Here is a 24672-nt window from a genome sequence, read left to right as displayed (position 1 = left end):
AGAAATGTTAATAAAAACAGGAAAGTCTCTACTCTGCTATTCCACAGTAGTGGGAGGAGCACAGTGACACACTTCCAATGAGGTTAGTGATAAAAAGCCCAGTGAAGAGTGTGTGTGTGTGTGTGTGTGTGTGTGTGTAATACATTTACACATGGAAGCCAGAGGAGGACATCAGGTATCTGCCTGAATTGTTCTCATTCTTTTTTTCTTTAACTTGAGGAAGGGTTTCTCACTGAACAGACAGGCTAATGACCACCAAGCTCCAGAGGTCTGTCTCTACCTGACCACTACCTCAGTGCCACAGTTACAGGTATGCAAGATTCTGGCCAGCTTATATGTAGGACTTAGGATTTGAATTCACATCCTCTTGTAAGTTACAACAAGCACTCTTGTCTGCTGAGCCGTCTCCCCAGTCTCCTAGTAAAGATGTTATAAACTGGTAAAAACATAAAATAAAATGTAGACAGATCTAAAAACAAATCACAAAGCCTCTGGCCATATTTGAAAGTGAGTGGCCTACTTTGCAAATGACGCTGTGCTGCTCAACCACACAAGTCCTGGGGCTGTACCCTGTGAGCCACGATCGCTCAACCTCTGTCCTTAAGAAACACGTTCACACAATCCTTCATTTCCAGGGACTGTGATTTCTCATTCTGAAGGCTCATTCCATGCTAATCCCACCTTGACATTCCTGCCTATAAATCACAGAAATCAAAGGGAGACGCCATGCAGACAAATGTCCAAGAGCCCTTGACCACATCTGGTCCCCACAGGCAAATGCCAGTCAGACAAAAACTTCGAATGGAGACTTTACATTTAGTTAATCTGGACCAACAGGTCTGAAGAGGTGAAGACCCTGAAGAACTGGGTTCCTGTTCCCTAACTTTTTAAAACCTTTTACCCAACTTGCACCTACCCCAGCCCAGACTCGAGCACTTCAAGGGTCTCTTGCCTCACCTATGACTCTAAACAGAGGTTTCCAGAGACGGCCCAGCTCAGCTCTACCTCCCAACAGTCATGTCCACAGTCAGATGAATGAGCAAGCGGCCTGCTGGCTGAAAGGGCTGGAGATCCTCCTGCTGCTTTTCCACTTACGTGTGGCATGATGTGTTGGCCTCTTCTGCCTGCTATTTCAGTCAGTAACACAAATGCATCATAGTTCTGGAAGCTGGAAGTCCAGGCTGAAAGCATCAGCATGTTTGATATGTGGCAAAGGCCTATGTCTGGTTCCCAGACATCCTCTCTGTGCCAAGTCCTCACATCAAAGAAGAAAGACAACTCTTGGGGAGGCCTCTGATAGAGGCACCCTCTTAGTTAGGGTTTTATTGCTGAGATACCATGGCCAAGGCAACTCTTATAAAGACAACATTTAATCGGGGATGGCTTATAGGTTCAGAGGTTCAGTCCATTATCATCAAGGTGGAAAGCATGGCAGTATCCAGGCAGGCATGGTGCAGGAGGAGCTGAGAGTTCTACATCTTCATTTGAAGGCGGCTAGAAGACTGGCTTCCAGGCAGCTAGAATGAGGGTCTTAAAACCCACACCCACAGTGACACACTTCCTCCAACAAGGCCATACATACCTACTCCAACAAGGCTATACCTCCTGATATTGCCACTCCCTGGGCCAAGAATCATCCGAGAGACAGGGCTCTGGGCTTGCCTGTGAGAGTTATCTTGATTGCCTTTACAGGTATGGGAAGACCTGTCCACTGTGGGCGGCAGCATTCCCTGGGCTGAGTACATTAAAAGGAGATAGAAAGCTGAGTAGCAGCAGCACTCATCTCTCTCTGCTTCCTGATTGCAGCTATGATGCAACCAGCTGCTTCAAGCACCTGCTCCCTCGACTTCTCCACTATGACAGACTGGCCCCTTGAACTGTGAGCTAAATAACCCTTTCTCCCATAAACTACTTTTGTCAAAGTATTTTATCACAGCAATAGAAAAGAAACTAAGACAGGCCCTGCCCTCAACACCTCACAAGCAAACAGGTTTTGGGCGACCGAGACAGCAATCTACTCAGAATGCTGATTACAGCTAAATGGGGACCCCCTGAGATTTGGGGTTTAATGCCTTTACACTTTCTATATTGTTTACATTCTTTTTATAACTAGCACAAAATAGTATTAGAAAAATAATAGGAATTGTTCTAAAAAAGATTCTAAGTGCTAGAGAGATGATTCAGTGGGTAATGTGACAGTCACACAAGCATGAGGGCCTGAGTTGAGAGTCCCAACATCAATATAAAGAAAATGCCAGATGTGGTGTTAAACATCTCTAGCCACAGCGCTGGGGAACAGAGAGAGACAGGCAGACCCGATGCTCTTGCTGGCCAGCCAACCTTGCAAAACAGTGTGAGCTCTAGGTTCAGTAAAAGACTCTGTCTGAAAAATGGAGAGTGATCAAGGAAGACACTGGTGTCAGCCTCTATTTGCACCCATGAGTGCATACATGCACATACAGACACATTCACACATGAGTGCATACATGCACATACAGACACATACACACACAGACCCTAAGACCATAAGCAGGTGTGAGCAATGTGAGGCCCACAGGCTAAACAGGGCCCAGAAGCTATGACTAGTCTCCATTTTCTTACCACTGAGATTAAAGTGTACACAGCAGTTACTAATCAGAAGTTTACAATATTGTGAGCCTCCCTCACCTCCACCTACTTCTAAAATATTTTCATCCCAGTAAAGGAAAGCGGACTGTTAAGTAATCATTTCCCTCCACTATCCCCCAGGCAACCATTACTCTGTTTGTCTATGGATTTGCCTGTTGTAGATAACACATATCAGCAGAGTCCTGCAATATATGTCCTTCTGTGACTAGCTATGGTCTCTTAGCATTAATGTTTGCCAAGTTCATCCACACTGTACCATGAATGGGTGCCTCACTCCTATTTATGACTCAGTAATATTTCATTGTTTTATCCACTCATCAAAGGTGGACACTTGCTCACGTTCCCTTCTGAGCACTGGGAGCAGAACCACTATCAACATTTGCATGTAGCATCATTAAACTGTCATTATTTTTATAGGAAACATACCCATGGGTGGGGAGGGGAATTAGTACCCACAGAACTTCTATATGTGATATTTTTGAGTAGCTGGCAAACTGTTTTTATAGATATAACATTTTCCAGCAGTATCACTTGTCAGTGACTAAATCAGTGCTCCAAGCACCCTGGATCGTGTCTCTTGGTATGCAAAGTCTAGCATACTTATCACATGAACTGGACAAGAAAAGCGGCCCATCTCAGCTTGAACAGAGGCTGCTAACTGTCCCTTACAGCTGTTTAATGTTTGGCATTACAAAATACGTTGGCATCGATTCTCTCCTTTGACACCTGTCTTTTCATCGAATTTGGGGCAGGAAAAGCCAGAGGCAGAACCTCCACTGACAGATCATCTGAGACCACAGAGATGCTTGAGCAGCCAAACTGTGGAGCTGGAGCCAGGACTCAACTGGCATCCGCTTATACATTCATTCACCTTCCTTCTAGTCATTACTGGATGGAGAAGTCTTTTATCTTCAAAAGAGACTTGAAAAATAGCCTTGTATCAAGCCACAGTGGGAGAAAAATCTAAGACCATAAAAATCCCCAGAATGCAAGTGATAGTCCCAATTTACCAAGAGAATATCTGAGCTATAAAAATATGACTCACTCAGGGACACAGGAGAGGGAAAAGAGTTTTGAGGTCACTGCCCCAGACATCTACTAGACCACCCTGTGGGTCCCAATACTACCTAGAAGCAGCAACACAAGTCACATAACACACACATACATACACACACACATACATACATACATACACACACACACACACACACACACACATACACACACGACTCCAGTCTCAGGCCTGTTGAGATAAAAAGCTGTCCCTTCACCTATACACATGGGCCACATCACATGTTGGGGACAGAGGAAAGAATCTACACAACCCTGGCTGTGGAACAGGGGAACAGGGATTGGAGGAGAAGTGAAGTGTGGTACTTTAGAGAGCATTATAGGGAAGCCTTGCTTTGCAAGCTGGGTAGGAAGACAAGGGTGAGCCTGGAAAACCAAGCCAAGTAGAAACAAAGATCATGTCTAAACAGCCAAAGAAGCCTGTGAAAATGCACTGTGGCTTATCAGACCACAAGGCATTAAGTTCCTCAGAGCCAGGGGTCTAGGAGACCACTAAGCCTGTGGGCAAAAACACCAGAAGTCACCTTGAGGCTCACAGGCCAAGTTCCCTCCCTCCTGTGAGCGGTAGTCCCTGAAAACACTCCAACCCCAGGTCCTCCATCCCTGTATCCTCACCAGGCCAGTTCTTAAGGCAGCACCCTACCAAGAACTACTTAAGGGTTTAAACAGCCCAACATGAGCTCTCACCTTTGAGAAATGGGCAGCCAAACACACAAGACAAAAAGGACTTGAAATAAATCGTACTAAGTTAATAGAAGTGAGGCAATTTGGAAGAAAAATAATCACATTTTCCTCCTGCTAAGTCATTATATGCCCCTGGTAAAGTCAATTATGTTAAAGAAAATAAGTTATTATTTTAGAAAAATAAAAAAAGAGGCTTGGAAAGTGCTTTTATTTTTACAAATAAAACTCTGAGAGTTCCCTGGCATGGTTCACCTTTAATTCCAGTACTCAGGAGGCAGAAACAAGCAGATCTCTGTAGGTTCAAGGCCAGCCTGGTCTACACAATGAGTTCCAAGACAGCCAGAGCTGCACAATGAGACCCTGTCTCAACAAACAAATTCTGAGCATGACTGTCTGGGACAGGTCTCCAGTGACTGGCTTGAGTACACTTACAAGAAATGCAGGCCTGGCTGGTTGGTCCCCAGCTCATCATCAGAGATCTAACAGCCAGGTAGGACAGCTCAGGCAACGTTACCAAGACCCGAGTTTGTTCCCAAGTACCTCCATACAGTAGAAGCAATGAACCAATTACTACAAGTTGTCCTCTGACCTCCACATAACACACAGTAGCACACATACACATGCATGCCATGAAAATAAATGTAATTTAAAGACAAAAAAATTAGGGGCAGGAAAGGTGGGTTAGCAATGAAGAGCACATACTGCTCTTGCAGAAGACCGGAGTTCAGTCCCCAGCTTCCACATCAGGCAGCTCACAACTGCCTGTGACTCCACTCCAGAGAAATCCCATGCCCTTGACCTTCCTGGGGCACTTGAATACATATACCATCCTCCCACACACACACACAAACACACATACACACACATACATATACATATAATTAAAAATAGCAAAGATAAATCTTTTTAAATAAGAAGCTTCTATTTGCAGCAAATGATTAACAGAGATCCATAACTAGCTACTTAGCCACAGTGCAGAGAACAGGAGACTGCAAAATATTCAGCACTAAAGGGAACATACATACTACACACACACACACACACACACACACACACACACACATACACACACACACACACACGCCTCTTCTACCAAAGCTCTGGGATCATTGGATGGGGCGGGGCAGGAAAGGTGTAAGAGCCAGTGGCCATGGATGAAACTTCATCTTGTGGACACGGCAGGGCAGCTGCACATATGAACTCACGGAGGTTGTGGCAGCATACACAAGACATGAACATATCTTTGGAGCATTTTCTTGGTAGCTCATTTGATGAATGGAGGGCCCAGACCACTGTGGACTGTGCCAACCCGAAACAGGTGGGCCTGAGCTATAAAGAAAGGCAGATGAGCAAGCCAATAAGCTGTACTCCTACACCATATCTGCTTTCGTCCCTGCCTCCAGGTTCCTGCCTTGAATTCCTGCCCTGACTTCCCTCAGTGATGAACTTTGACTGAAGTGTAAGATTAAATAAATCGTTCCCTCTCCTAGTTGCTTTTGGTCTTGGTGTTGATCACAGTGACAGAAGAAATAACTAGAACATTGTGCAAGGTCGGTGGCACAGAGAGACACTTTCCTGCCAGTGAGAGCAGGAGAAGCAGCAGGAACAGCAGGAGTAACGGGAGTAGCAGGAGCAGCAGAAGCAGCAGGAGCAGCAGGAGCAGCAGAAGCAGCAGGAGCAGCAGGAGTAGCAGAAGCAGCAGGAGCAGCAGAAGTAGCAGGAGCAGCAGAAACAGCAGAAGCAGCAGGAGCAGCAGAAGCAGCAGAAGCAGCAGAAGCAGCAGCAAACAAGTCAGAGATTGGCCATCTTCCCCCAGGAAACTCTTAGCAATGACCAAGACATGGGGGTTGGGGGGAGTTTCCCACCCAGAGACAGAAAGTGATACTGGATTCCTGGGTAAATACTGTAGAGCATCCTTCAAGGCTCAGGATAGCTCTTGTGACAAAGACTGACCCAGCCCAGGAAGTGAGAAGTGCCCAGGCTGAGCACCCTGCTCGGCATGAGTTAGCTCCTGTGATCCCAGAGTATTTTCCTGAGGTAAAATTTTCCATCATCCACACTCAGCACAAGGGGTGTACAACCTGAGAAACAGGGAGGCTGAGGGGACATCCTTAAAGAGTGGGGTACAGTAGCCAGGCTATGGGGTCTGCCAGCAGAAGTTTCTTCTTTGTTCCATCCTGCAGGCAGTATAAGCTCCCACCCTGTGTGGACAGTGCAGGAAGAGCTGGGTCTCTCCTTCTCAGAAGGAGGCAGCTGGCTCCCGACCTGAGTTGTGAAAGCTATGCCCCAGCCGCAGAGGTCCATCCCCAACACTGCCTGTGGGGATTCCGGTAAAGGAAATGAAGCTTCAAGAGCCCGGGTAGACACACCTGCTGGCTCCCATCCTGTCTCTGTCCCCTCCTCATTCCATCCTCCCCCTCAGGTTCTGGGGACTCAGAATCATTCACCATAGATCCTCAATCTTCCCTCACATCTATCCCCACAGCCTGGCTCAGAGGAAGAGGAATAGTCAGGGCAGATGTGACAAGTCCTACTAAGCTGGGAACTGAGCAGAATCAGGCACAAATGTGCCAAACCAAGGACAACAGGACATGGGGCCACCATGAAAACAGGTAACACCCACAGTTCATTACTGATCACCCAGAAATCCCCAAAGCTCTAGAACCCAATAAGAATTCACTCAGTGGCAGAACCCCAACCTGAGAGTAGAGAGCAGGGTCCCTGCGTCAGGCATGTCCACACCCCAATGCCACTGTATCTACATACTCAACAAGATTCCTGGGTGTCACCCAGAACTGTGCAGGGTGAGGTCTGGAACGTGCATGATCCACCTACTCGTACCTGTCCGTCCACATCACTACATCCCAATTTCTGACACAACATTGGCTTTGATGGGTTCAGATAGGGAACTGTGCTAGCATATGACCCAGAAGGACAACTCTGAACCACCAGTACCAAACAGAGCTGAGACACAAACAGAAAGGGGTGGGAGGACTGGAGGGAGGCAGGGAAGGAGGGAAGGAGGAAAAAATGAAGGAAGGCAGGAAAAAAGAAAGGGGGAAAGGAGGGGGAGGAGGAGGAGGAGGGAAAGAGGGGAAAAGATCAGGGAGAAAGGAAGCAGTGAAGGGAGAAGAAACTAAACAGGAAAGAAGGGAAAAGGAGAGGAAGACGGGGAGGAGGGAGAGGGGAAACAGAACAGAAAAGTATAGTGGGGAGAGGGGAAGAGGGAAGGAAGGGGAAAGAGTGAAGACATGATGGAGAGGAGGAGGTCGAGGAAGGAAAGGAGAGTGAGAAAAAGAGGAGGAAAGTGAGGGAGAAGGTAAGGAGGAGGAGAGAAAAGGTAAGAAGAGGGAAGGAAGATAGGGAGGAGTATGAGGAGGAGGGAGGGGAGGAGGGAGATAGCTACTGAAAGAACAGTTTTCTTTCCATCAGCACAGTTCTCCCCACAATGCAATGCTCTGTGCCCCACCTCCAGCACGACCACCTAACACTACTATGGGGTTCTCCCGGGGAACCTTGACCACCTTCTCTGATACACATTCCATCACAAACATAAGAGTTACTTCAGAATACAGATTCCAGGAAGCAACCAGACAACAGCCAGCACTTAGAAAAACAGAATTGTCCACACAAGTTCCAGTGCACTACCCACTGAGACGAAAAGAAGTCTACATGAGCTCTCTCCAGGGTCATACTCGGAAGCCGCAGGGTCAATACAGAAAAGATGCTTAACAGTATGCTTCCTGGACTCAGCACTTTGGGATCGTCATGAAACCCGTAGACACCAAACACGGCCTCAGTACTCACCCGCATCTCTTCTCATTTCTGGGGAAAGCAAACAACTGTTTACCATTGCGTTTCAAAAATAAAAGATATTCAAACTGTTCACGGTCAGTGATGCTAAAGGGTCCTCTCCAAGCTATGTCCTGATTCATGGAAAGTGTCAACAGGAGTGGGTGGGCGGGACTACCAACTTCTGGGCTCCTCTTTCTCCACCTACCTGCTGTGGGTCAGGCAGAGAGCTGTGAACCTGCGTGACACCAACATAAAGCAAACTTTAACTGTATGAAGCCAGCAGAATGCGCTGTCCAGCCAGAAGCAGGCAGATAGATCCCTGTGAGTCTGAGGCCAGCCTAGTCTATGTATGAAGTTCCAGGCTAGCCAGGGTTACATAGTGACACCCTATTTCAAAAAAAAAAAAAAAAAAAAAAAANNGGGGGGGGGNNAAAAAAAANAAAAANNNTTTTTTTTTNTTTTTTTTTTTTTTTTTTTTTATTATTTTCTTTATTTACATTTCAAATGCTATCCCGAAAGATTCCCATACCCCTCCCCCCACCTCTGTTCCCCTACCCACCCACTCCCACTACTTGGCCCAGGCCTTGCCTTGTGCTAGGTCATATGGAGTTTGGGAGACCAAGGAGCCTCTATTCCCACTGTTGGCCGATTAGGTCATCTTCTGCTACAAATGCAGCAGCTAGCAAGCAGCCAGATGCAGAAAGGAAATCGTGACTGTTACATTTCTCTACAAGCTTATCTAATGTGATTCTGTTAAACAAATCACTCAGGGTGGCACACAAATTGTGTGAGGCACTCCCAAGGTAATGGCAAATCACAGCTTTCAACAGTACCTGGGAAAGGCTGAGGGACACTTTCGGAGACACAGGGACAACTTCGAGCTGAGCCTATACCCTGTACTTCTATGGTCCCCTGAGAAACCAGAAAGAACTATAGCCACTCACGCCAACTCAGCAATACTTTCTAAAGCTCACCCAGTTTCACCTCTCACTCTCCTGAGAAAAGCTGTCAAAGCTACAAAACAGTGACTGAACAAACAAACAACAACAAAACAGGTGTGGGGACGAACACCTGTGTTCGCAGCACTCAGGAAGTGGAGGCCTGCAGGTCAGGAGTTCAAGGTCATCTTCAGCTACTAGAGACTTTGAGGGTGGCCTAGGTTGCACAGTCTAGGCCAGCAAACTACAAACTAAAACTTTGTCTCAAAAGGCAACTACCAAAAATTGAATAAATCCACAACAAGGCTCTCTGTGCCTCCAAAAGTGAGAGTGCTTAATGTCCTCCGCCACATGCTAAGCACCAAGGGCACCCAGAAGGAAATGTAACTTGTCCTCCCACCTGCCTGCTGACGGTGCCAGTGTGCATGTACCCAGATTCCCTCTCGGGTGCAGCTATGGTAACTTACTTGATGGGCGCAGAGCCAGCACGGCTTCAAAATTATCACAAAATTGAAGGCATTTATTTGTCCCAAGGCCAGTCCCTTCCCTGCCCCTTTAGTTCCCCTGTGACTCAGTGGTGTCACATCACTGAGAACCTTGTGAGTTTGCCTATGCGAGAGAAGCCAGGCTCCCAGTGCAGTATGGAAGGCAGTCCCTGGACCAAGCAGTGAGCAGTCCGAGCCAAGGTGCGGTCCCAGCACCAAAGGCCATCCCTGTCATGGCTGCAGAGCTGGGATTCAGGAAGCACAGTGCAGCTGGCGCCTGTCACAACAACATACCTTCTGAGAACCGGGAAAGGAATCTGAGCAGGGTGTGTGAGTGCCCAGGCCCAATGAGGCTTAAAAAAAAACAGCACCAAATACAGTTCAGATTCAGGGCTAAAATTGCCTGAGCGTTGTTCTGGCACGAACTTCACTGCTGACTTCCAGGCTGACCCAAGGACATTTCACCTGCCACATCCCTCCCGGAACCTTACAGGAAAGAACAAAACAAAGCCCAGGGGCCATGAAGACAAAGGAAACTCAGCTGAGTCTTAAGGTACACTGCTGAGGGCTGGGTCAGGAGCCCCTACATCTGAATGCTGGAGTTACCAAAACCTCTTATGCTCTTTTCTGTTGCTGTGATAAAACATGACCAAGACAACTTATAGAAGGAAGAGTTTATTTGGGCTTGTGGTTCCAGAGAGACAAGAGTCTATCCCCCAAATGGCAGGGTGGCATGGCAGCAGGCAGACATGGCAGCTGGAAGAGCAAGCTGGAAGCTCATGTCTTCAATCACAAACAAAAAGCAGAGGGAACAAACAAGAAGGAAGAAACCTCTACTCTCCAAGGCCACCTCACACACTTCATCCAGCATGGCCACACATCCTGAGCGTCCCCAAGGAGCACTACTATGGGGACGGTCTCACTCGAACGACCTCAGAGCCCCAGGATGGAACCGGGGATGGAGGGGACAGTGAGGCCATTCATTCACCAAGTGGCTGGTCTCAAACGAGGTTTTCAGGAAAAGCCCCAATTCAATAGGTCTGGGATCATTCATTAAAAGGAGGAGAGGTTAGGGCACACACAGCAGAATAAGATGGGGTGACGATGACAGTCTGCAAGCCAAGCAGACAGGGGCTTTGTCATAGCAGCCCCGATAAGCTAATACATATCCTGTACACCTGGGTCTTCAGGACAGCCCCAGGGGGTGCCCACCACGTTTGCAAGAGCAAATCCACAGCAGTACCACAGTGCTTGTAAACTGCCTTACAGAGAACATTAGCTCCTGTGAACCCCACATCAACTAGCATTCTCCCCGCTTTTGGGAAAGGTGCAAAGGAGGCTGGGAAAAGGCTCGGAGGCTTGCCCCAGTCACCTGCGGCATCTCCATCTTGAAGATGTCAAGGTCCTCACTAGGAAGCTGTGTGCCTGGGGGTGGCACCTGATGGTGCTTGATGGCAACCTGTCAGGGCTAAAAGCCGACTCTGATGCGTAGCTCCTTTCTTTGCTGGTTAGCAGTTCTCAACTTGACACAAACCTACATATGCCTAGGAAGAGGGAACCTCACTTGAGAAACTGCATCCCCCAGGCTGGCCTGTGGCACATCTACAGGGTACTTACTTGATGGCTGGTTGATGTGAGAGGACTCAAACCTCTGTGGGCAGTGCTGTCCCTAGGTAGGTGGGCCTGGGATATCTAAGAAAAGTAGCTGAGCAAGGCCAGCTACTTTTTATCCTGCCTCAGCTTCCCTGGATGATGGGTTGTAACCTGGAAGCCACCTTAACCCTTTCTTCCCCAAGTTGCTTTTGGTCACAGCAACAGAAAGCAAACTAGTGCGGCAGGTCTCCCAAGAGCTTCCCAGCACGCGGAAAACAACTGCAAATGTGATCGATCGTGTGGATGAGTGGCCCACAGCTCAGTTACACACTGCTGATTCTGCAAGGCTGGCCACTCACGCTGCCCCACCCCCTCCCTGCTGTCCCTTCAGACTGAACAACCACCCTTCCACAAAAACATGAACAATTGTCTCCTTCCCGTTGGTAAATAAAGTATTACCTTTATACTGTCTTTTTTGTGTGTGTGTCAACATTTATTTCATGTTAGTTGGGGGGAGGGCAAATGTATCATGGCACCCACAGAGGTTAGAGGGCAACTTGCAGGAGTCAGTTCTTTCCTTCCTCCATGGGAGTCCAGGGCATCAGACTCAGATCCTCGAACAGAAAGCGCCTTTAGTTACTGAGCTCTCCTGAGGGCCAGCCCTGAACAACTTCTCGGGTCAGTGGCCCAGCCCCTGCTGTCCCTCCCTGGAGCGCCTCCATCATTGTCAGCCAGCAAGCACATGCTGGCCTCCACACATACATGATGTCCAGACATCAGAGAATAGCTACCCTGGGGAGACACACACTCAGCTATCCTGAGACACTGAAGTTCCAGTCAGCCTGGGTAAAGGGAACAGAGACAACGGCAAAGGCAGGGAGGACAGAAAGGAAGGGGCACGGGGCTGGTAAAGGTAGCCCGCACAGCCAGTGCAGTAAAGGCTGCCAGTTTCTTTTAAAAGCTAAATAGCCAGGACCGCAGAGGAGGCTCACAGGTAAAGTGCTTACACCAAAGCATGGGGACCTGAATGTGGGCTGTGGTACCCACACTCAGGCCAGGCACAGTAGTGAGCACCCATAAATATAGTAATGATGGAAAGGGGTGGGAACAGAGGGATCCCTGGAGCTCGGTAGCCAGTCTGCTTAGCCAAAATGATGAGTTTCCATTCTAGTAAGAGACCCTGCCTCAAAACAGAAGGTGGAAAGTGATGGGGAAAGGCTCCTGACATTAACCTCTTGCCCCACCCCTCCCTCTCTCAGAATGGGAAGAAAAAGAAGAATAGTCACATTATCCACCTACCCCAGGACTCAGCATCACAGAGAGAGAGAGAGAGAGAGAGAGAGAGAGAGAGAGAGAGAGAGAGAGAGAGAGAGAGAGAGAGAGAGAGAGAGAGAGAGAGAGAGAGAAGCTTTATCTATAACAGCCAAAACACTCAATAGGAGGGAGGGAACTGGACGACAGACACAACAACCTGGTGGACCAAAGACACAGAAGCCACTGCGTGCAAAAGGCCAGTGGAGGCTGCCTATTGTAGGAATCCATTTGAAATGCAGAGGTCTAGCCACAGAACAGACTAACAATTGCCAGGTCTTGGGGAGTGTGCTACTGAAGTAGCAGTGGCTGCTAAAGGACAGCATGAGGGGCCTGGGGACACTGCAGCTTGACTACATCAAAGTCCGGACTCTAGCTCAGTGACTATATAACCAGTCTGGTGGGAAGCAAACTGAAAAAGTGAGTAAAAGATCCCTCTATGTTATTACTTTTTTAAATGACTGAATGTGGCCATATTGCTTGAAAATACCAACTTTAATGAATGGGGGGGGGGGGAAAAGAGACAGAAAGGAAAAGGAAGAAAAGGAGAGAGGACAGAAGGGCGGGGGGGGGGGAAGATGGGAGGGAGGAGGAAGGAACAAGAGAGGGAGGATGGGGGAGCTCAAACACTACTGAAGAAACTGCTGGGTTTCCTTGTATACACCCAGAGAACTCAGCTCCACTCTGCCCTGCCTTCACTGCCTGCAGCCACAGGGGTGACCCAGAACCAGCCTGAAACTGATTCCCACACCCTAACACAATCCTGTTCAGACAGGTAATAGTCTAGAGTGATGGTATAACAATGCATTTAAAACATTTGAGTTTCAAAGTAAAATCGGATTTGGAGAAATATAATCCGTGCCCTAATTCAGTTTTTCTGCAACTCCAGTGAATGAAATGTGTGCGTTCCTACTTACTTAGGGATCCAATCTAATGTTTTATCCCTAAGCAGTGGCAGGCACAGCACTCTGGGTAATGAATGACTGAGGCCTCCACCTCCACCCCCACCCCCATCCCCACCCCACCCCCACCCCCACCCCGCCTCTCTCCCCTGCCCTCTCAGGGGTCTTTGGATGTTCTCTGAAGCAAAGACCAAGCCAACAAGGGCACACCCCATGTTTCATACTGACCAAACAGGATTTTAGGACTCACTTGCTTGGGCCACAAAGATAGGCCAGCCCGAGCAGTGTAGTAAGAGTCTGTCCCCCAAAATAAAATATAATATAAGAAAGGAAAGGAAAGGAAAGGAAAGGAAAGGAAAGGAAAGGAAAGGAAAGGAAAGGAAAGGAAAGGAAAGGAAAGGAAAGGAAAGGAAAGGANAAAGGAAAGGAAAGGAAAGGAAAGGAAAGGAAAGGAAAGGAAAGGAAAGGAAAGGAAAGGAAAGGAAAGGAAAGGAAAGGAAAATCACCCTTTGAAGAAAATCAATTTCCTAGGAACTATGGGTGTTCCATCTAAGTAGGAAGTCCCTCATCATCACACCACCCCAACACCCATCTCTCTCTCTCCCTCACTTTTGGCATTTTGACTATTTTCAAGATAGTCTCACTATGTACCTTTGACTGTCCAGGAACTCACTGTGTAGCCCAGGCTGTGCAGAGACTCACAGAGATTGCCTGCCTCTGCCTCCCAAGTGCTGGGATTAAAGGCGTATGCTCTCACGCCCAACTTCCCCATACAATTCTTAAAGCTGTCGCTTAGTGGATAACAAATAAAAATGGAGGCCGGCAAGATAGGTCGGGCGGCGAAAGGCACTGAGGGTGATGACCAGAGCTCGATCCCCGTAACCCACACAGTGGAAGGGAAGAACTCGATCTCTTCAAGCTGCCCTATGGTATCCGTGCATGGTGCCTGGGCACATGCATGCACGCACAAATAAATATAATAATGTTTTCTTAAAAGCAAAACAGCAGCAAGAGCCAACCAAGGTTAATAATATAATACACCTTCCCAATGCCCTCTTCCTCCTGGGGATCTCTACCTGAAAGAGGAGGGATGGGGAATGCTGGGCTCACTATCTTCCCAGCATCTAACAGGGCTCCCGGACAGGAGATTCCTGATCCATGTCGCTGTCCACATCATAGACTCTGGTTTGCTACTACTGCTATAACCAACTACCCCAATGGCTCCACACTTCTGTAGCCAGAGGCCCAGTGGCTGTGAGTCTCAAACAGAAGCCTGGCCAGCAGGGCTCCCACCCGGAGACTGCAGGAGGAATCTACTTTCAAGCTCATCTGGGGTGTTTGCAGAATCATACAGTTTTATGAGAACACACTGCCTGGTAATCCTTAGCTTTCTGGGGCCTCAGTCTAGTCCCTGCAAGTGAACCCCTATGTCTCCCGGCAGCTGCTCATCAAGTCCTTCTCTGGTGTGGAACCTAGCTTCCCATTCAACATGTCTCTCTTCCCCACTCCCTCTGCCAAGACCTGGCAGCCAAGCTCCCAGAGCCCATGTGACCCCAGCCCACACTTCATAGGCTCAATCACACTGCAAAGCCTCTCTTTGGTATCAGCATATCACAACTCACAGGGTAGAGATCAGGCTGTGCACAGGCGTGGCCTACCTTCTGAAACTGTGAACACACTGTCCCTAGGTGTGCTTCTAGCCCACGCTGAATCTGACAAACAGGACCCATCAAAAACATATTAATTCTAGAACACAGGACCCTGCCATATCTGGGATGATGGGAAAGATCATCTAGCCAAGCCCTTGGTGTGACAGCTGACTCAAAGTTTACACCTGCGTGAATAAGCCAATCCCCTGAACACGGCCCCCAAACCAAGCCCAGGAGTTAGGGGGAGAGACAGCTGGCAGCCTTCACAAGAAGCAGCCCCTACAAAACGAATCATGGGAACCCCCACTTCCTGCCCTGGCAAGAGCTACACACCAGCCCTTTACGCTCATCTCGATTTTCCGGAATAAATAAATAAATAACCGCAGCATCTCATTTACAAACAATGCTTCCAAGAGTCCCCAAGCTCATCTGAACAATGAGCTGTGATTCATGTTTCCAAAAAGCGATGGTGTTTAATCATTTTCCTCCTCCCTCGTGATTCATGCACGGGCCAAGTGGCTGGAGTGGAAGTAGGGTCCACCCACCAGAGCCTCAGGAGAGAAACACAGGCCTGTTGTTAAGGCTACCAAAGAGAAGGCTGAAGTTAGTCCGGGGGATCTTTAGAAACTCTCCCTTAGGGAAAAACAGCCAATCAGCCTGCAGATAAGAGCTTCCATCCTTCCCAGTGAGCATCTGCCCTAGGAGCCACTAGGATCCTCCCGGTCCAGACTGCCAGACACATAGAGAGCTGGGGTGTCTCCATGCCTCCACCCTTGACTTCACCTCCGTGTGTGTGTGTGTGTGTGTGTGTGTGTGTGTGTGTGTGTGTGTGCGCGCGCACACACACACACACACACACACACACACACACACGGAGACGCTAATCTTCAAGGTGCCTTCTGAAGCCTGTTACATCCAAGCTCAGCTGTCTTATCCCATCCTGGTGAAGAGAGACACAGGTCCACTTTCTCCTACACCAGATAGCCTTTCACACTTTTTGCTAGAATTTCCTGACAAAACCATCATCTAGACCAACAGCTCTCAACCTGTGAGCATGGCTCCGGGTGTGGGGGTCACATATCAGATATGCTGCATATCAGATATTTACATTAGGATTCATAACAATAGTAAAATCAGTCATGAATTAGAAGCAAAATAATGTTATGGTTGGTTGGGGGAGTGGGGGTCACCACAGCATGAGAAACTGAATTGAAGGGTGGGAATCACTTTACTAGTTCTCCTGTGAGAACTTTGTGAAAACAGTTTTGAGATTAGTGCATTAAAAGACCTGATGTCAGAAGTCACATTCAAGAATGCCTTCGGGAGGGCATGTGGCCTGAGACAGCCTCAGCCTCTTGGGCTGCTTGCTTCCCACCTCTGGAGGGAGACCCTCCTGCCCCTATACAGGAATGCCCCCCCCCCATCTTCTCCAGGTAAAGCCACACTACAGAACTACAAAAGGCTCACTGAAGGCAATGTCCATGTCTCTAGGGGATGTTACAGCAAAATGTAGTGCCACCACCACCCTACCCACCCCCCAGCACTGGATCTCTCTCTCTCTCTCTCTCTCTCTCTCTCTCTCTCTCTCTCTCTCTCTCTCTCTCTCTCTCTCTCTCTCTCTCTCTCTCTAAGTGGAGCCCCCACACCCAACAAAAGAACTCACAGGGTTTCCACTGCTAAATGTTTTCTTGGCCTTTTGCTTAGAAAATACGACTTTTCTTTTTGAGATAAGATCCCACGTAGCACAGACTGACCTCAAACTCACTATGCTGCAGAGGGTGAATTTCAACTTCTGATCCTCTTGCCTCGACCTCCCAAGTTCCAACTTTACTGGTATGCACCACACTATCACCCTGCACTACAAACTGGATTTGGACTAACTCTCCCCCCCTCCACCCCCCTGCTCCCTCCCCCCACTCACACAACCTCTCCCAAGCCATTTTCTTTCCTATCTACAACCCTTCTTTCCCAAGGCTGCTGAGGTGTCCAGCCTGCCTACTTCTTTCTCTCAAATGTCAACAAAACAGTCTTCTAACTTAAAGGGAGTGGAGGGTGCCGGGGTGAAGGGAGGACACCCACCAGGTGTGAGGGTGCATACCTTTAAACCTAGCAATCAGGTGACAGAAACAAGTAGACCTCTGTATGAAGCCAGACCAACCAGGGCTACATAGTGAAATTCTGTCTCAATAAATAAACAAACAAACAAACAAACAAAAATCAAAGAAATAGGCTCCCCTACCCAATAATCACAAGCCACCCTGGCAGTTGCACCAGAACAGGGATGAATGTGAACCCACTGTTGCCAGGGTTCAAACTCAGCAGCTCCCATTACTATGCTACAAGGGTAAAGTACAGGCAGCAACTTTCTCCACTACGGGGACTCCTCTGCAGGTCCCTCCTTCCTCAACTGCGTCCTGGCTATCTTGCTACCAGTTTCTGCTTGCTCCTGCTCCTCTTCTAGCTGTTCTTTGAACAGTCTTGGGCAACCCCAGGAGAAAACCCCCATTGCTCCCACACCCTGGAGTCATCCTAAGTAGGACCCTCATCCCAAATTAAATAGATGGGACTCTAGCAGCCCTTCCCAGCTCTGCCATGGGCCTCAGAAAGGTCGGCCAAGCACAGGTGGAGCTCAGTTCCAGTGTTCACAGCGCAGGGAAAGTCCTCCAAACCTGGGTGTGGGCCTAGAGTGGAAGTAGGGGCCATAGGCTTCCCCAGCCCTGCCCCCATGGCCACCATCCCCTACTTGTTACAGAAATAAGTAACTGGAGTTCAAAGGAAGGACATGGCCTTGTAGACTGGAGTCTCCAGGAAGCTTCCAAAGACAGCGGGTTGGGACATGAACTAGGTCTGCAAGACCGTGCTGAAGGCGTGCCTAGAACAGACAGCTGCTGAGAAAGTGCCCCAAGGCAGCCCTTAGGGTGGAAGGCAGCAAGCTCCCCAAAATGCTTGCTTTCAAATCCCCGAGAAATGCTTGCAAGTCAGAGTTTCTGCTCAGGTGAGGCTGGGTGTCAGAGGATCCTTAGGGAAAGAGCGAAGGAGCCTGGAAACGGAATAGTCAGATCTGGAATGCCAGAGAGCCCTGAGGCCTAGACAGACCTGATTTTTGATGTGGGCTAGCTGGGGGGCAAAACAAGGTCTGCAGGGCTCTGGGACTGTCTGGTAACTGAGGCAAGCCGGCTCCTTGATTCAAATGTAAGCTTGCAACCCGATTCCCTCCACCCCTTAGGGAAGCGACAAAGGCAAAACCAGGTCCCCGCCCTCGAGGTCCGTTTCCAGGGCCCCGGGGACACAGGAGAGCCTGAGTGTCCCCTACCATCCAGGGCGGGAAAGGCAGCACCGACCCAGCCCGGGAGGCGCAGCCACTCCTCACGCGAGAAAAGGAGGCTTTACAGATCCGAGCGCTGCACAATGAAAAGTGTCCACCCGGAGTCCCGGATGCCAAACAGAAGTTTCCCGAAGAAGCCAAAACGCACACAAACAATGACCCCGGGAGCCCAGCGCACGCAGGAGCACACGGGACTACGACAGAGCGAATGCCCGGGAATGAGGAGCACGGTGGACCTCGGAGGGTCCCCGGGTTCCCCACGCGGGCTCCAGCCCCGGGCGGGCCGGGCTCCGCACCGCGCGGCAACAGGCTGGGCGCCGCGGCGGGGAAGTTGCGCGCGGGGCGGGCGCGGGGCGGCGCGCTGCTCACCCACGCCGTACTTCTCCTCTCGCTTGGTGGGGACCCAGCGCGTCATGGTGGCGCTGGCCGCAGCCCACTGGAGCCGCCGCTGCCGCCGCCGCTGCTCGGGCAGGAAACTCTGCGCCTAGGCCGCCATCTTCCATTCCTTCCCCGCCGCGACAGGATGGGGAGGAAAAAGTTTGCGGCGGAGGCGGTGTCATGTGGGACGGGGCGGGCGGAGCGTCGCGGGCCGGATGGGAAAGGCCGGGAGCGCCGGCGAGAGGCGGGCCGGCGGCCGGCTGTAGCCCGCCCAGGCGCGCGTGCCCTGGGCTCGGCCCGCCGCGTCCCTCGAGGGACCCAGGCCGCTGCCCTGAGCCCATGGACGCCCTGCATGCTGCACGAACAGTGCAACTCACATCCTCTACTTTCCACTGAACACCGTGCACCTCGCACCTACTAATCCGCACCGTATGGTCCTCACCCTGCACCCTCTACTCTGCACCGCATCCAGCACTCTTTGGGTACCCCGCACTCTACTTTGAACACCGAGCACCCAGCATCCCGAACACTCTGCACCCTGTATGGCACAGAGGCGCAGTCTTTGCACACGCATACACACACACACCACGCACACCATCCTGAACCCTGTACCCTGCACCTCACAGAAGTGCTATCTTTTAACACACGCGCGTGCGCGCTCACACACACACACACACACTCACACACACACACCACAAATCCTTATAGCCCTCTAGGCCTGAATCTAACACAAATAGTCAGACACCACACATGTACTCACTGGTGTGAAGTGCGGAAACCCCAGTTCTAATCTGGTGGACAGCGCTGGAGCAGAGCTAGGAGTTCTTCGTGGTTCATTCATTCATTCAGCAAACACAAAGTGGGCACCCATTTTGCCAGGGTCTGAGCACACTGAGCGTGCCTAGTAGCTGATGGGAGCGGTGACATACAGTCAGCACTGGTAAGAGAAGCCTAGGAAAAGACTTTGCAGCCCCTGGGTGCTTCTAACAGCCCAGATCCCTTTGGGTTTTGAGGGTCTGGAGCTGCACAAAGAGGCTCCTGGTTTGCAGCAACTTTGAGGCGTTCAGTAGGAGTTGGGCCTGCTGAAGTGGGGAAAGAGAGGAAGTGGGAAGAGAAAGAAAGCCAGTCCCAGCTTAGAACAGGCAGCTCCTAGCAACTCTAATCTGAAGGAGGCTGGTCTCAGACTCACCCAGTGCCAGCCACCCACAAATGCAATACTTCCGATTTCTTGATTTCTTCAAGGTCTGACCATAGACACACCCTGAGTGTTCATTAGAATCCAAGAAAAGGTTAAACCCAAGGGGAGGGGTGAAAGGGGGCCTCGGGTCCGCAGCAATCCATTAGGAGGGGCAAATGAGATTGCATCTTCTGTGTGCCCTCTTTCCCTTGCATCCTAGAAACCATGACAAAGACACCGCCTGGAAACCTTCAAGGACTAAAGGAATGAAAGTTTAAAAGAATGAAGGCTCCATTGTGTAAGGTTGCACGTCAGAGCCAGAGAGGGGCCAACTCAACTAGAATTGGAAAGTTCAGATGCCCACTATCTGCTGTAGACAGGGCCACCCCAGCCTAGAGCAGTTATATTAACCAGTCCAGAATGCAGCTTAAATAGCCAGGAGCTCCTGGGTGGGGAAGGTGAGACAGAACCTCCCCAGTTCAAGATAATGTACACCTAAGATTTCTAGCAATTCAGCCACTGATTCATAGAAAGTCACAGGCTCCTTTCACTGATAAGGAACTTCAGTCCCGCAAAGGGAAGCAGCCCAGGATCGCCTCCCACGTGGTCTCCAGCACTCACTAAAAGCAGGCAATCAGAAACCTCAAGGGTTCGGGCCTTAAGGGTGGGGCCCAGTGACTCAAACCACTCCAAGGAGAAGTAACTGAAGGTGCTAACCAGAAATGGGGTGCTCAGAGTCAAGTGTCTGACCCACTTTAGGTCAAAAGAGTTTCCCTGAGAAAACTGTCTTAAGCCTGGACTTTAAGGATAAGCAGAAATGAGCAGGGTGAAGTGGGGGGTTAACTGGATGTGCAAGGGGCCTGGGGTGGGAAGGAATGCTGGTTTTTAAAGGAAGGGTGGAGCCAGTAAGGCTTATTCAGAGACATGACCCGCAGAGAAGCTCCTGGATAGAAGGGCTTTCTAGATCTTCGTGGGATTTTGGAAATTCATGAAGAAACCTAGAAAGATGAATTTCAGGAGCACACATATTATCTTCTGTGCCTCATTTCAGTTCTGTTTTTGAGGCTCCACATGGGGCAGATGGCTTTGTGTTGAGAACAACCAGGCACCTGAGATCTACAGTCCTTGAAGGCGTGCCCTGCTGTGGCCAGCTGTGCAGTCAGTCACTCTGCTGCTGCTTCTGCTTCATCCTCCGGGTGCCAAACCTCCGGGTCTTGACGGCCCCACATGGGAACCAGGACTGCCGACACCAATCTCATAGGGCATCCTGAGGCTCTCCAGAGAGTGTAGCTATATGAATCAGCAGCAGACCCATAGGTGATGGCCTCCTGTTTCTCCCTCCCTCCCTCTCCCTCCGTGTTCATTGTTCAATAACCTCGTGATACACATTTTTCACTCTTAAAAAGAAAAGACTGGTGCAGGAGGCTAAGGAAATGGGTCAGTGGGTGAAATGCCCGATATGCAAGTTTGGAACCCCGAGATTAAAAAAAAAAAAAGCATGGCAGCACACACCTGGAACCCCAAATGGGGAGCCAGAGACAGGAGCTCACTGGCTAGCCAGATTAGCCCAACCCATGAGATCCAGGTGTACTGAGAGACCTAGCCAGCCACTGAAGAATGCACCGGCATGAACCTCTACCTGCACATGCACACATGTGCACATATATCTATGTATGCAGGAGCACACACCTATACAAACATATACATACAGCACACATGTCATGACTTAATCTGGATTTTGATTTCTTGTAAGACTGCTATGCTAAAATAGGCTTACAAATCAGAGTTTTAACTTTATGTTACATTTTTATTTTATTATTGAAGGGAGGGATCTGCCACAGCATATGTGGAGGTCAGAAGACAGCTTGCTGTAATCAGTTCTCTCCTTCTACCTCCCAGATATCAATTAGAGGTCAAGGGCTTGACAGCAAGCAGACTTGTCTCATGTCACTACAGACTTATGCTCATTTCTCTGACCTCTAAGTCAGTTTTAAAACTTCAGGTGAACCATGGCCATGTGTTGGAGACAATACGGCTGAGGACTTGTCTGTATGCCCATATTCCTTGAAGCTCAGAGATTGGTTAGCACCCACGAGCAGTCATAGTCACATATTGTGGCTCAAAATATTACTATCTCCTTGTCCTGTGTGACCACACTGGCTCAGTATTCGCTGGTTCCCTGAGCCTTGGGATTGTGGCAGTGGCATTTTGAACTCCTGACTCATAGCCACAGATCTCCTGCCAGACCTCACACCTCTGCCAACTGGCTGCAAGGCCTGGAGCTCCTGAAATCAGTAATGGATCTCATCCTCAGCTAATGGTAACCACAGGGGAGGGAGCCAGGGCTTCAGTCCATCCGGAAACCCAGGAGCACAAACTAGCAACCTCCCACTGAAGCAGAGGGCTGGCAGAATCAGGGATCTGCATAACAATATTAGTTTAAAATCTTGATTTTTTTAAAAAAGTTTTTAAGGGTCTCCTTATGCAGCCTTGGTCAACTTACAACTCAAAATCCTCCTGTCTCAGCCTCCCAAATACTGGGATTATAAATGTGAGTACCACTCTGGATTAAATTCATGAGTGAGAGATCAGGTTCATGTAGCCACAGCTGCCCTCAAATTCACCCTCAAATACAGCCAACTGAAGATGGCCTTGGACTCGAGATCCCAATGCCTCCATCTCCTAAGTTCTAGGCTTCTAGACATGTGTTACCACACACAAGTACTTTGAATTTGAGTGCCTTTCCTGTGCAAGCCCAGAAGATACAGACAGCAAAGTTATGTTCTGGTGGAGGTACCACAAAGCCCCATCAATCGACATGGCCATTCTGGGAGGCAAGCAGATGAAAATGGACAAGGAAATGAGGAGTTTATTCACAGACAGAGGCCTCAGCATAGCTGGCTTGACAGCTGAAAGACATGAGTTACGAACCTCACATAAGATGTGCACTGTGGTGCAGTGTCATGAATAAGTGTGACTGTGGACCAAACTTCTAGTTTACAGAAATAGAAGAGACTGGGAAATAATTAAAATAAACATAGAGGGCTAGGGATATGGGGCTCAATAGATATGAGTACTTATTCGGCATGTGTGAGGGTCTGAGTATGAATCAAAATGTTGCTGTTGCTGTTGCTGCTGTTGTTGTTGTTGTTATTGTTGTTTTTGCTGTTGTTGTTTTAAAGCCAATCGTGACCACGTTGGCCTGTAACCCTAACATGGGGGAGGGGTGGAGGCAGGCAGATCCAGATAACTCCCTGGCCAGTCAGCCAAGGCCAAAACAAAAAGCTTCTGGCTCAGTAAGAAACACTGTCTCAAAACATGACACACAATGTCTTGATCTGGTCTCCATGTGCAAAATGAAGCAAAATTGTTTACACTTGGTGGAGGGTCTGGGAGTGCTGCTTTTCTCTGCTTTGTTTGCATGTTTGACACTTTTTCTGAAGTGAGATGGAGGTGCTGGGAAGAGAGGCCTGGGAATTCAAGGCCACTTTAAGAAGCAGTGACTGGGGGTGGCTGCATATCAGCATGCTAACCCAGCCATGTTGACTGCCTATTCGTTCCCTCCTCAGCCAGCAGGTGCCCTGCTTAGCCATCTCCATAAAGGTGAGTAAGGCCTTCCCCAGGCATTAAACTTTTATCAGCCACACAGAACAAATATACTATTAAGTAGAGGATGTTGCATACAGGCTGCTGATGTGCCCTGGGGGCCTGTGTGACGTGACTCTAGATACAGACCAAGCTGTACTTCCCTGTACACAGGAAATGAGCTCTGACTAGGGCCAGGGACAGTTGTTACAAAAGGAGCTGCCTGGAACTGATGGAACTTGGATCTAGATTGCCAGGACACTCCTGGGACCTCAGTGTCCTTCGAAATGCTACATTTGTTCATGTAGTCAGCCAGAGCTGTCACTGAGACCTTGGTAGCTGTCCAACTCTGACACTGTTACCTGACCACTCTGCTTTCTGCAAATTTCATGGAGTATTATGAGCAGAGGTTCACACAGCAAGGACCCAGATGAAGCAACAGTTTGCCAGCATGGATATAAGTGGTTCAGAATTTTGGGCTTTAGAAACAAGTGTGGTTTGCACTATTGCTTCTCTACTCTCTTTATAAAGGCAGACGCTGAGCTGCAGAACAAGACAGGGGGCTCTGGAGAGGCAGATTTGGAATTTCAGAGAAACCTACTGGACTGTTTTTCTCATCACCATGATAAAAAGTCTAACAAACACAACTTAAGGGGGTTGGAGAGATAGCTCAGTGGTTAGGAGCACTGACTGTTCTTCCAGAGGTCCTGAGTTCAATTCCCAGCAACGACATGGTGGCTCACAACCATCTGTAATGGGATTTAGTGACCTCTTCTGGTGTGTGTGATGACAGCGACCATGTACTCATATACATAAAATAAATACAATCTTTTTTGTTATTGTTAAAAAAAAAGGGCAACTTAAGGAAGGCAAGGTATGTTTTGGCTCACATGGTCAGGGTATACTCCATCGTGGTGGAGAAGACATTAGCTGGAGCTTGGGGCAGTCCATCACATTGCACCTCCCAGCAGGAAGCAGAGTGGGGTGAAAACTGGAGCTGTGTGAGGTTCTGGACCATTGTGGGCAAGCAGAAGCAGGCTGAGCAAGCCCTGGGTAACAACCCAGTGAGCAGCACCCGCTGTGGCCTCTGCATCAGCTTCTGCCTTCTGGTTCTCGCCCAGTTTGAGTCCTGTCCAGACTCCCTTTGATGA

At 49.2% G+C, this 24672-nt stretch overlaps 1 protein-coding gene across 2 annotated transcripts in view; it reads right to left on the bottom strand.

Moving 5' to 3' along the window:
- Positions 1-18941, bottom strand: part of Dock1 (dedicator of cytokinesis 1) — a 503515-nt gene extending 484574 nt beyond the window's left edge. The window contains exon 1 of one of the 2 annotated variants that reach the window (XM_021220215.2): positions 18751-18941. In XM_021220215.2, coding sequence (XP_021075874.1) covers positions 18751-18796 — 46 coding nt within the window. In that variant the 5' untranslated portion in view covers positions 18797-18941. The remainder of the gene's footprint in view (positions 1-18750) is intronic. The other variant, XM_021220207.2, reaches the window with a different exon arrangement.
- Positions 18942-24672: the final 5731 nt, after the last annotated feature.

Source organism: Mus pahari, chromosome 1 (assembly GCF_900095145.1).
Source record: "Mus pahari chromosome 1, PAHARI_EIJ_v1.1, whole genome shotgun sequence".
NCBI classification, from domain to species: Eukaryota; Metazoa; Chordata; class Mammalia; order Rodentia; family Muridae; genus Mus; species Mus pahari.
This window is presented reverse-complemented; position numbering and strand designations above follow the sequence as displayed.